Genomic DNA, 11143 nt, shown 5'->3' with positions numbered 1-11143 from the left:
GACTTCCCAAAGCTCCCAAAATGAGCAGCAAATTTCCCTCTGAAGATTCAAGAACATTTTACACACTGCACTTAAAACTTTTGTCACTTGTTCCTACCAAAGGGTCTCTAAATTTCACCCTGAAACAACTCTTCACCATTTTTAAAAGCCTTTAATTTCCATAGCTTGGCTCCCAAGACCTTGTATGTCTCCTTCTCTCTTCCTTCATTGTTTTATTTAAGAAGCATGATATGGCCGCTGGTCGTGGTGACTCAGGCCTGTAATCCCAGCACTTTGGGAGGCCGAGGTGGGTGGATCACCTGAGGTAGGGAGTTTGAGACCAGCCTGACAACATGGAGAAACCCTGTCTCTACTAAATATACAATTAGCCGGGTGTGGTGGCAGGTGCCTGTAATCCCACCCACTGGAGAGGCTGAGGCAGGAGAATGGCTTGAACCCGGGAGGCGGAGGTTGCAGTGAGGTGAGATCACGCTATGGTACTCCAGCCTGGGCAAATGACGGAGTGAGATTCCCTCTCAAAAATTAATGTATTTAGGCTGGGCGCGGTGGCTCAAGCCTGTAATCCCAGCACTTTGGGAGGTCAAGAAATCGAGACCCTCCTGGCCAACATGGTGAAACCCTGTCTCTACTAAAAATACAAAAATTAGCTGGGCGTGGTGGCGTGCGCCTGCAGTCCCAGCTACTCGGGAGGCTGAGGCAGGATAATTGCTTGAACCCAGGAGGTGGAGGTTGCAGTGAGCCGAGACTGTGCCACTGCAGTCCAGCCTGGCACCTGGCGACACAGTGAGCTAAAATAAAATAAAATAAAATAAATATATTTAAGTAAATATATATATATATATATATACAAACACACATACATAAAGAAGCACTCTATGTATGGACTGCTTGGTTTGGCAGTCATTCTGCTAAGTGCAGATGACACAAGAGCAAAAAGCAACACTCTACTTCTAGAGCTGAGAGTTTTATCGCATGTGAGTGAGGACTCAAACCCTGGGTTAGAAACCCATGATGCTAGGGGTGGAGAGTTCTATTTATTTATTTTTTTTTTGAGACGGAGTTTCGCTCTTGTTACCCAGGCTGGAGTGCAATGGCACGATCTCCGCTCACCGCAACCTCCGCCTCCTGGGTTCAGGCAACTCTCCTGCCTCAGCCTCCTGAGTAGCTGGGATTACAGGCACGCACCACCATGCCCAGTTTATTTTTTTGTATTTTTAGTAGAGACGGGGTTTCACCATGTTGACCAGGATGGTCTCGATCTCTTGACCTCGTGATCCACCCGCCTCGGCCTCCCAAAGTGCTGGGATTACAGGCTTGAGCCACCGCGCCCGGCCGGGTGGAGAGTTCTATTGCTGCTGAGCTTCAAGTGACTTATTTAGAGTTGATGCAATCCAGTGTGTTGTGGAGAGCGCTCGAAGGCATATGAAAAGGGGAGCAGCATATTAACAACAAGGAGAAAGGACTGTCACTGTGTTTACTGAAGTTTCTCTAGAGAAGAAGCCCTAGCCAAATCTCGCCCTTCAACCCCCCCGGGGGCCTAACAGAAGAATGCACATCCTCCGGAGCTACCTAAATCTACTGAATTACAATGTGTAAGGGCGGGGCCCAGGAATCTGCAGTTTAATAACGAATACCCCCAGGTCATTGTCATGCACGCTCACGACTAGAGAGAACCGTTGGCCTCTCCAACCTTTTCTCATTTCATCTACTAATAGCCCTATCTTACAGAGGAGGAAATTGAGTCGTAAGTAACCTGCTAAAGTCACATGGAACCAGGGCTGGAATCTAGGCCTGCTTGAGATACAGCTCTTAGTCTGTTTTTTGTTTTTTTTTTTTTGAGAGACAGTGTCTTACTCTGTCGCCCAGGCTGGAGTGCAGTGGCGCAATCCCGGCTCACTGCAACCTCCGCCTCCTGGGTTCAAGGGATTCTCCTGCCTCAGCTTCCCGAGTAGCTGGGACTACAGGCGTGCGCCACACGCCCAGCTAATTTATTTTTACTTTTTTTTATTTTTTATTTTTGTAGTAGAAAAGGGGTTTCACTATGTGTTGGCCAGGCAGGTCTAGAACTCCTGCCTTCAGGTGATCCGCCCGCCCGCCCGCCTCGGCCTCCCGAAGTGCTCGGATTACAGGCTCGAGCCACCGCGCCCGGCCCAGTTCTTAGTCTTAAACCTAACAGCATGTTACCTCCTTTTGTTAACCGATTTGTTGCTAAAACTTCAACAAGCACTGGACTTCGAGTGTGGAGACTTACTCTGAAGGCCCACTAAGTTCAGTCTCGTGAGAGTGAGCAATTAATTCACATTTTGAATTTCAAGTCCCTCGCTTTATGCAAACCACCGCCACCTGATGCCGACCCGAGGGGGCAAGACGCCGCAGCTGGGCAGGAAAAGGAACGCAAGGGGCGCGATCGATAACTCCGGCGCGCCGCTGACTGTTGGATTGGCTCGAACTTCTCCCGCCAGGCCTAACCCACTCCCGCGCACTCCTGGGCCCGCCCCGCCGCCATCTTGGCCTAGGAGGGAGCGCGCCGCACGCGTGAGTAAACAGCCCGTGCCGGGAAAGTCGCGCTCCGGCAGCGTCCGGGTGCCGAGGGGCAGAGGCGGAGAGGACCTCGTCCTGATCTTCGCAGGTGGGATAAATACTGGGGTCACAGTGGTAGGCCGCGGGGAGCCCTCAGTCTGCACAGCCTCCGCCCCCTCGCGGCGAGACGCCTCGGTCCCCTGGCTTCTCCCGCCCCCCGCCTGTCTCCTCCCTCTGTTGAAAGCTGCCCGGGAAAGTGGTGGCGGGAGCGGGCCCAGGCCCCAATGTGGTGTGGGCTCCGGTGCCTGGTGCCGGGCGCCGGGGGAGGTTCGCGCCGGGGGCGGGTGCTTCGCAGGCGTGGGGTGCAGGCGCGGCGCGGCTGAGAGGCCGGGGCGGGCGTGCGGGTCTGAGGCCGGACTCACACTGGGCCGCCGCGGGGCTGTTTCCATCGGTCACTGGATTTTTCTCCTCTTCCGGTCCGGGCCTCAGGGTGGCCGACATGACGGCCAGGGGTCAGAGCCCCCTCGCCCCGCTGTTGGAGACTTTGGAAGACTCTTCTGCCTCCCATGGAGAGCAGACTGACGCTTACCTGACTCTGACCAGGTGAGGTCCGCCGTGGGGCGTGCTTGGGGGGTGCGCTGGTCCGCCGTGGGGCGTGCTTGGGGGTGGGGTGCGCTTTCTGGAGGGGGGAGAAAGAAGTTGGGAGGGGCGCGCGGAATGAATGTGAGTTCTAGAAGTCTGGCAAAGGTGAGGACGCGGAGACGCGGACGCGTTGGGGGGCGGGGGAGATGTATCCTAGGTAACGTTCCCGGGTGCTGCAGCTGGTGCTGCTGCGCTGGAGGTGAGTGTTTGCAAGGAGGGAGCAGGCACGTGTGTTTTGCAAGCGAGGGATTTTTAAAAGTTTTGGTTGGAAGTGGGTGTTGGAGGAGGGGTTTTCAGTGTAAACTTCCGATGTATTGGGAAAATGTGGCCACCTAGAGTTGCTTTTTTAACAGCAATAAACTGGTTTTATTGCGCAGTGTTTCAAAATTATTTTCATGGAAATGTACTAAGCTTTTGTAAAACCATAGGTTTAGTAAGTCGTTGGTAACCAGGGATAGGGATCCCTGTTCTTTTTGTAGTCAGGCTGTCACAATTTGCTTACACTGGATGTAAAAAGTTATTCTGAGCGTTTTTCTACGTTTATTTCTGATATGCATTGCATTATATATTCTGTATACCCCTAAGGACCTTATCTACTGGGTCAATTCATTTGCAAGAGTTCGAAAGTACTTTTTAAAAAGATCGTACAGGTATTTTAGGAGTAAGTACTTTTTTGTTCCTGTCACCTACTTCAACTGGTGTTCTTCCTGCTTTTTAAGTCGTATGACTGGAGAAGAAGGAAAAGAAGTAATTATAGAAATTGAGAAAAAACTTCCTCGGCTGTACAAAGTTTTAAAGGTATGTATCTTTTAAATACGTTTTCACTTTGCGTGGTTTTTCTTTTTCTTTTTTTGAGACGGAGTTTCGCTCTTGTTACCCAGGCTGGAGTGCAATGGCGCGATCTCGGCTCACCGCAACCTCCGCCTCCTGGGTTCAAACAATTCTCCTGCCTCAGCCTCCTGAGTAGCTGGAATTACAGGCATGCGCCACCATGCCCAGCTAATTTTTTGTATTTTTAGTAGAGACAGGTTTCACCATGTTGACCAGGATGGTCTCGATCTCTTGACCTCGTGATCCACCCGCCTCAGCCTCCCGAAGTGCTGGGATTAAAGGCTTGAGCCACCGCGCCCGGCCTACTTTGGGTGGTTTTTAAAAGTTTTGCTAGTTGACTCGAGGCAACTAAAATAACAGCAATAATACTGACTGATTATAATAGTCTTTATTGTTACTTAAAGCTTCTTAGGTACTTTGTTAATTACTTACATGCTTTCTCACCTAACTCTCAGTATTTCCATGAGATTGGTTTTTAGCCATCACTTTGCAGGTGAAGAAATTAGTTTAATTTGCCTAAAGTTGCCTCAGGGCACTTGATCTGAGTTTGTGATTTTGAAAGCAGGGGTCAGAGATTAGTCTGTCTTTTCTTTCCTTTTGGGAATCTAATTCTAAGTAAGTGATTCTAAAATTATAATTGTCTTTGGTCTACTTTGTAGGTAGCATTAATTTCTTTTTCCTCATTCACCCTCAGTATTTGCTACAACCATCATCTTTTTTGCTTTAGGGAAATGTTTGACATCAAACTAAGGACCTGTGTTCTTGTCCTCACTTGCCTACTCAGTGGCTTCCTGACCTTCCTTAACATCGTTTAAATGTCCTTGTTTTTAGAATGAAAAAGTTGAACTTTATCTCCAGTTTGAATTCTAATCTTCTTTTTAATTTTTAATTTTTATTTTTTATTTTTCCCTACCCCCTTCAATTCTCATCTTTATGACCTTGTTCTTGTGCTTTTATTTTTGCTTCTAATTTTTTTTTTTTTTCTATTTTTTGAGACGGAGTTTCACTCTTGTTACCCAGGCTGGAGTGCAATGGCACGATCTCGGCTCACCGCAACCTCCGCCTCCTGGGTTCAGGCAATTCTCCTGCCTCAGCCTCCTGAGTAGCTGGGACTACAGGCACGCGCCACCATGCCCAGCTAATTTTTGTATTTTTAGTAGAGACGGGGTTTCACCATGTTGACCAGATGGTCTCGATCTCTTGACCTTGCGATCCACCCGCCTCGGCCTCCCAAAGTGCTGGGATTACAGGCGTGAGCCACCGTGCCTGGCCTTTGCTTCTAATTTTTAAAATTGAGATTCGGGCCTTGGTAGGTTGCCTGTGCTCCAAGCCATCCTCCCATCTCAGCCTCCTTAGTAGCTGAGATTAGTGGTATTTGCCTCTCCATGCCCAGCTTTTGTGCTGCCTTTTTTTTTTCCTTTGGACATTCTTGCTCTGTGGCCCAGGCTGGAGTGCAGTTGCACAGTCTCGGCTCACCGCAACCTCCGCCTCCCAGGTTCAAGCCATTCTCCTGCCTCAGCCTCCTGAGTAGCTGGGATTACAGGCACGCGCCACCATGCCCAGCTAATTTTTTGTACTTTTAGTAGAGACGGGGATTCACCATGTTGACCAGGATGGTCTCGATTTCTTGACCTCATGATCCACCCACCTTTGCCTCCCAAAGTGCTGGGATTACAGGAGTGAGCCACCACGCCCCACCAGGTTTGGGCTTTTATAGCTTTTACATACATAGTATGAGTTGGGCTTTAAATTCTAGATTGACAGCTGGGCACGGTGGTTCACGCCTGTAATCCCAGCACTTTGGGAGGCTGAAGACAGTGGATCAGCTGAGGTCAGGAATTCGAGGCGAGCCTGGCCAACATGGTGAAACCCCATTTGTACTAAAAATACAAAAAATTAACCAGGTGTGGTGGCACGTGCCTGTCATCCCAGCTACTCTTCAAGTGGGGAGGCAGAGGTTGCAATGAGTTGAGATATTGCCATAGCACTCCAGCCTGGGCAACAAGAGCAAAACTCTGTCACATTAAAAAAAAAAAAATTATAGATTTGCATGGATTAAAATTCTCTTATCTATAAAACAGGGTTTAGAAACATTTTTTATGTTACTATTAATTCAAGTAATACAATTTTACATTTTAGCCCCTTCGTTCTCCCAGTCTTGGAGAAAGAGATGTCACTACTCTAAAGCTGTTAACTTTTGCATTTGAGTCACTTGGTTACTCTGGAGGGCCTTACTCCTTTTTCCCTGTCATGTCTTTAGCATCTTTCATCTGTTGACCTCTTTTTCTTTGCTTTCATGGGTGTGGAGATACCCTTTATCTTCATTTAGTTGACCTCTATCCAGTTCCTTCTTTCTTGACCAAGCTGTATTATACATGGCCTTCTGATCTTATTCCTTGTTTATTTTTATTTTTTGTGCTCATTCTCAAGGATTTGTTGATTGGAGTAGAATGTGATGAATTTGCTTGTGCTTTCTAAAAATTATATTTGTGCTTGTGTGTAATAAATGATTTTGTTTTTTGTAGACTCACATTTCCAGTCAGAACTCGGAGCTGAGTAGTGCTGCACTGCAAGCCCTGGGATTTTGCTTATATAATCCCAAAATTACCTCAGAATTATCAGGTAGATACATTTCTTATGGCTGTTAATATTTTTAGAGTATAAAGAAAGTATAAATTTCAAGTATTAATAGTTTGATGCTGTTAAAAGTACTGTTATATCTGGATTAGTTTCAGAACCTGTAGTTAAAGATTGGCTTTTAAGAAAGAATGTTTAGATTGTCATCACCTACACATAAGCCCTAACTTTGATACTGCAAAGTGTGCTGTTAAAAATAAGAGATATTTAGGCCAGGCTTGGATTACAGGCCACACCTGTAATCCCACCTCTTTGGGAGGTTGAGGCAGGTGGATCAAGATGTCAGGAGTTGGAGACCAGCCTTGCCAACATGGTGAAACCGTGTCTCCACTGCGCCTAGCCAAAATGGAAACTTGTATTCAGGCATATGTACTAAGGAATATGCTGAATTGAAAAGTTCTTTGACATAACGGTAAATGTGAGATAATTTGGAACTAAAAATGATAATGAAAGCGCAGAACCTAATGCTTTCCAAGTTTCCAAGTAGTCTGCACTGTTGCTCCATAATTAGCAGATTGCCATTGTAAAGGAAACCCTTATCTTTAATGAAGGAAAGTTAGGGATATATAATAAAGATGTCACAGTTGTTACCACCTTTTACACTTGATCTTGGCCAAAAGGCTGAGAAGCAATACCATCTTTTTTGAGGGAAAAGCTGCTGCTTGTTGTGTTTTTTTTTTTTTTTTTTGAGACAGAGTTTCGCTCTTGTTACCCAGGCTGGAGTGCAATGGCGCGATCTCGGCTCACCGCAACCTCCGCCTCCTGGGTTCAAGCAATTCTCCTGCCTCAGCCTCCTGAGTAGCTGGGATTACAGGCACGTGTCACCATGCCCCGCTAATTTTTGTATTTTTAGTAGAGATGGGGTTTCACCGTGTTGACCAGGTTGGTCTCGATCTCTTGACCTCATGATCCACCCGCCTCGGCCTCCCAAAGTGCTGGGATTACAGGCTTGAGCCACTGCGCCCGGCTTGTTCTTTTTTATATATGGAAGTATTAGCAACTTAAAGCAGTTCTTTATTTTGGAGCAGAGATGCAGGATTGAAAACATCTTACCAAAAATTGTCTTGTATGTTAAAATCTACAATGATATCTGTCGTTATTTCAGGTGTACGAAATACCTGATTTGGTGTCTATTTATTTTCTCTTAGTACTACCTTCCGCTCTAATCTGAATTTTACATTCTGGGGAGAAGTTTGATATCAGCATTGGTTCTCTGATCTATTCTCTGGATGTACATTTATTTTATGATTAATTAGTTTATTGTTTTCTCTACTTTTATATTTGAGACTTTAAAGAGTATCAACTATTCTATACAAAATTAAAATGCTTGTTTTTCAGAGGCAAATGTTCAAGAACTACTTTCAAAACTGAATGATACCATTAAGAGTTCAGACAAAAATGTACGTACCAGAGCACTTTGGGTGATATCTAAGCAGACATTTCCCTCTGCAGTTGTTGGCAAAGTGGTGAGTATAGTTTTTCTGTATGCCTTCTTAACTATATGCCAATAATAAACAGTTCAGGGTTATTTCATTTGTATTTATTTGGTTTGTTTTCTAGGTATCCAGTATAATTGATTCATTAGAAATACTATTTAATAAAGGAGAGACGCATTCAGCTGTTGTTGATTTTGAAGCATTAAATGTCATCATAAGGTATGCATTTGGATGCTGTGCAAATTGAAGAATAGTTTTCATAAGTTTACCGCAAGGAGAGGGCTTTTGGGATTTAAATGACAGATATTAAAAGTGGGGAATGTCATTTACGCCAAAAGACTCAAGGATAAAAAGTAACAGAAAGAAGATGGAAGTAGATGTGGATAGGTTACTAGGTTTTTTATTTTCATTGTGACCGTGTTCAAGGTGAATTCTTGGTTATGTTCCTTCTGATAACATACATAGTTGAGGTTTGAAAAATAGCTCTTAAAGCTTGTGTAAGGGTTTAAAAAATAATGTAAATTCATAAGTGGGCTTAGTGGTTGTTTAGGAAGCTAATCAGTGTCTAGCAGAGAATAGAATACTTTCCTCATTTTTGTTATAACAGGCATGCCAATAGCGTAAACTCCTTTTGTATTTTTTTGTTTTTGTTTTTTATTTATTTTTTATTTATTTTTTTTAAAGACGGGGTTTCACCATATTGGTCAGGCTGGTCTCGAACTCCTGACTTCAGGTGATCCGCCCGCCTCAGCCTCCCAAAGTGCTGGGATTACAGGCCTGAGCCACCGTGCCTGGCTGTTTTTGGTTTTTTGAGACAGTCTCACTCTCTCTCCCAGGCTGGAGTGTAATGGCGGGATCTTGGCTCACTGCAACCTCTGCGTCCTGGGATCAAGCACTTTTCCTGCCTCAGCCTTCCAAGTAGCTTGGATTACAGGCATGTGCTACCATGCCCAGCTAATATTTGTATTTTCAGTAGAGATGAGGTTTCACCGTGTTGGCCAGGCTGTTCTTGAACGCCTGACCTCAGGTGATCACCGGCCTCAGCCTCCCAAAGTGTTCAGGTGTGAGCCACTGCATGTGGCATAAACTTTTTTTTTTCTAAATGTAAACACTTTGGTGACATGATTTCTGTCTTCCCTGTTTTTTCTTCTTTAAAAAGTTGTCTTAATACTTGCTTTAACTTCCCACTGTTGAATGCTCTGATTGATGCTCAGATTATGTCACGGTTCTTTGGCTGTCCTCTTCTATAACAATGCCGAATTTAGTAGTATAACAATAATTACCGTTGGTCGTTTGTAGGTTCTGCATCCTTGGATTCAAACAATTGAGGGTTTAAAGTCTCAGAAAAATTGCATCTTTTTGAACATGTACAGACTGATTTCCTTGTCATTATTCCCCAAATAATATAGTGTAACAGCTACTTAGCACTTAACATTGTATTAGCTATTAGTAATCTAGAAATGCTTTAAAGTATACGGGAGGATGTGCGTCATATGCAAATAGTCATGTGTCGCATAATAATGGGAATACATTCTGAGCAATGCATCATTAGTTGATTTCATTGTTGTGCAAACATTATAGAGTGTGCTTACACAAACCTAGATGGTATAGACTACAGTATACCTAGGCCAGGCATCCCCAAACTTTTTACACAGGGGGCCAGTTCACTGTCTCTCAGACTGTTGGAGGGCTGCCACATACTGTGCTCCTCTCACTGACCACCAATGAAAGAGGTACCCCTTCCTGAAGTGCGGCGCGGGGCCTCAGGGGGCCGCAGTTTGGGGACGCCTGACCTAAGCTATATGTACAACCTGTTGTTCCTAGGCTACAAATCTGTACATTATATTAGTCTACTGGGTATGGTAGGCACTTATAACACAATAGTATTAGTGTACCTAAACATAGAAAAGGTACAGTAAAAATATGATATAAAAGATTAAAAAATGATACACCTGTATCTGGCACTTAGCCACAAATGGAGCTTTTAGGATTGAAGGTTCTTTGGGTGAGCTAGTGAGCGTAATGAGGGAATGTAAAGCTCTAGAATGTGACTTTGCACTCTTGTAGATTTCATAAACACTGTACACTTAAGCTACACTAAATCTGTAAAATTTTTTAAATAATAAATTAACCTTAACTTACTGTAATTTTATTTTTTTGAGGGGAGCCTCACTGTTGTCCAGGCTGGAGTGTAGGAGTGTGATCTGGCTCTCTGCAACCTCCACCTCCCGGGTTCAAGTAATTCTTGTGCCTCAGCCTCCCAAGTAGCTGGGGTTATAGGTGCTAGCCACCATACCCAGCAAATTTTTGTATTTTTAGTAGAGATGGTGTTTTGCCATTTTGACCAGTCTGGTGTTGAGCTCCTGACCTCAGGTGATCCACTCACCTTGGCCTCCCAAAGTGCCAGGATTACAGGTGTGAACCACTGTACCTGACCAGCTTACTGTAACTTTAAATCTTTTTTTTTTTTTTAAACTTTTTGACTCTTGTGAGAATACTTCAATTTGGCCAGGCACAGTGGCTCATGCCTGTAATCCCAGAACTTTAGGAAGCCCAGGTGGCCAGATCACCTGAGGTCAGGAGTTCGAAACCAGTCTGGCCAGCATGGTGAAACCCCATCTCTTAAAAAAAAAAAAATACAAAATTAGGCTGGGTGAGGTGGCTCTCACCTGTAATCCCAATACTTTGGGAGCCCGAGGCGGGGAGATCTCCCGAAGTCAGGAGTTCAAGACCAGCCTGACTGACCTGGAGAAACCCCATCTCTACTAAAACTACAAAATTGGCACGGCATGGTGGCGCATGCCTGTAATCCCAGGTACTCGGGGGACTGAGGCAGGAGAACCGCTTGAACCTGGGAGGCAGAGGTTGCAGTGAGCCGAGATCATGCCATTGAACTCCAGCCTGAGCAACAAGAGCAAAACTCCATCTCAAAAAAACGAGGGGGGAAAAAAAAAGGAAGAAAATCAGCTGGGCATGGTGACGTGTGTCTGTAATCTCAGCTGTTGGGAAGGCTGAGGCCTGAGAATTACTTGCACCTGGTAGGGGGCAGCGGTTGCAGTGAGCTGAGATTGTGCCAC

General features: G+C 45.2%; 1 protein-coding gene across 6 annotated transcripts in view; it reads left to right on the top strand.

The window, feature by feature from the left end:
* Window positions 1-2509: 2509 nt before the first annotated feature.
* Window positions 2510-11143, top strand: part of RIF1 (replication timing regulatory factor 1) — an 88330-nt gene continuing 79696 nt past the window's right edge. For all 6 annotated transcript variants that reach the window (XM_074399701.1, XM_074399702.1, XM_074399698.1 and 3 more), the window contains exons 1-6: window positions 2510-2629; window positions 3010-3123; window positions 3882-3960; window positions 6519-6615; window positions 7969-8096; window positions 8191-8285. In XM_074399701.1, the coding sequence (XP_074255802.1) occupies window positions 3020-3123; window positions 3882-3960; window positions 6519-6615; window positions 7969-8096; window positions 8191-8285 (503 nt within the window). In that variant the 5' untranslated portion in view covers window positions 2510-2629; window positions 3010-3019. The remainder of the gene's footprint in view (window positions 2630-3009; window positions 3124-3881; window positions 3961-6518; window positions 6616-7968; window positions 8097-8190; window positions 8286-11143) is intronic.

The sequence above is a fragment of the Saimiri boliviensis genome, chromosome 5 (assembly GCF_048565385.1).
Source record: "Saimiri boliviensis isolate mSaiBol1 chromosome 5, mSaiBol1.pri, whole genome shotgun sequence".
In the NCBI taxonomy this organism is placed as follows: Eukaryota; Metazoa; Chordata; class Mammalia; order Primates; family Cebidae; genus Saimiri; species Saimiri boliviensis.
The sequence above is the reverse complement of the archived record's forward strand: the minus strand, read 5'-3'. Positions and strand labels throughout refer to the sequence as shown.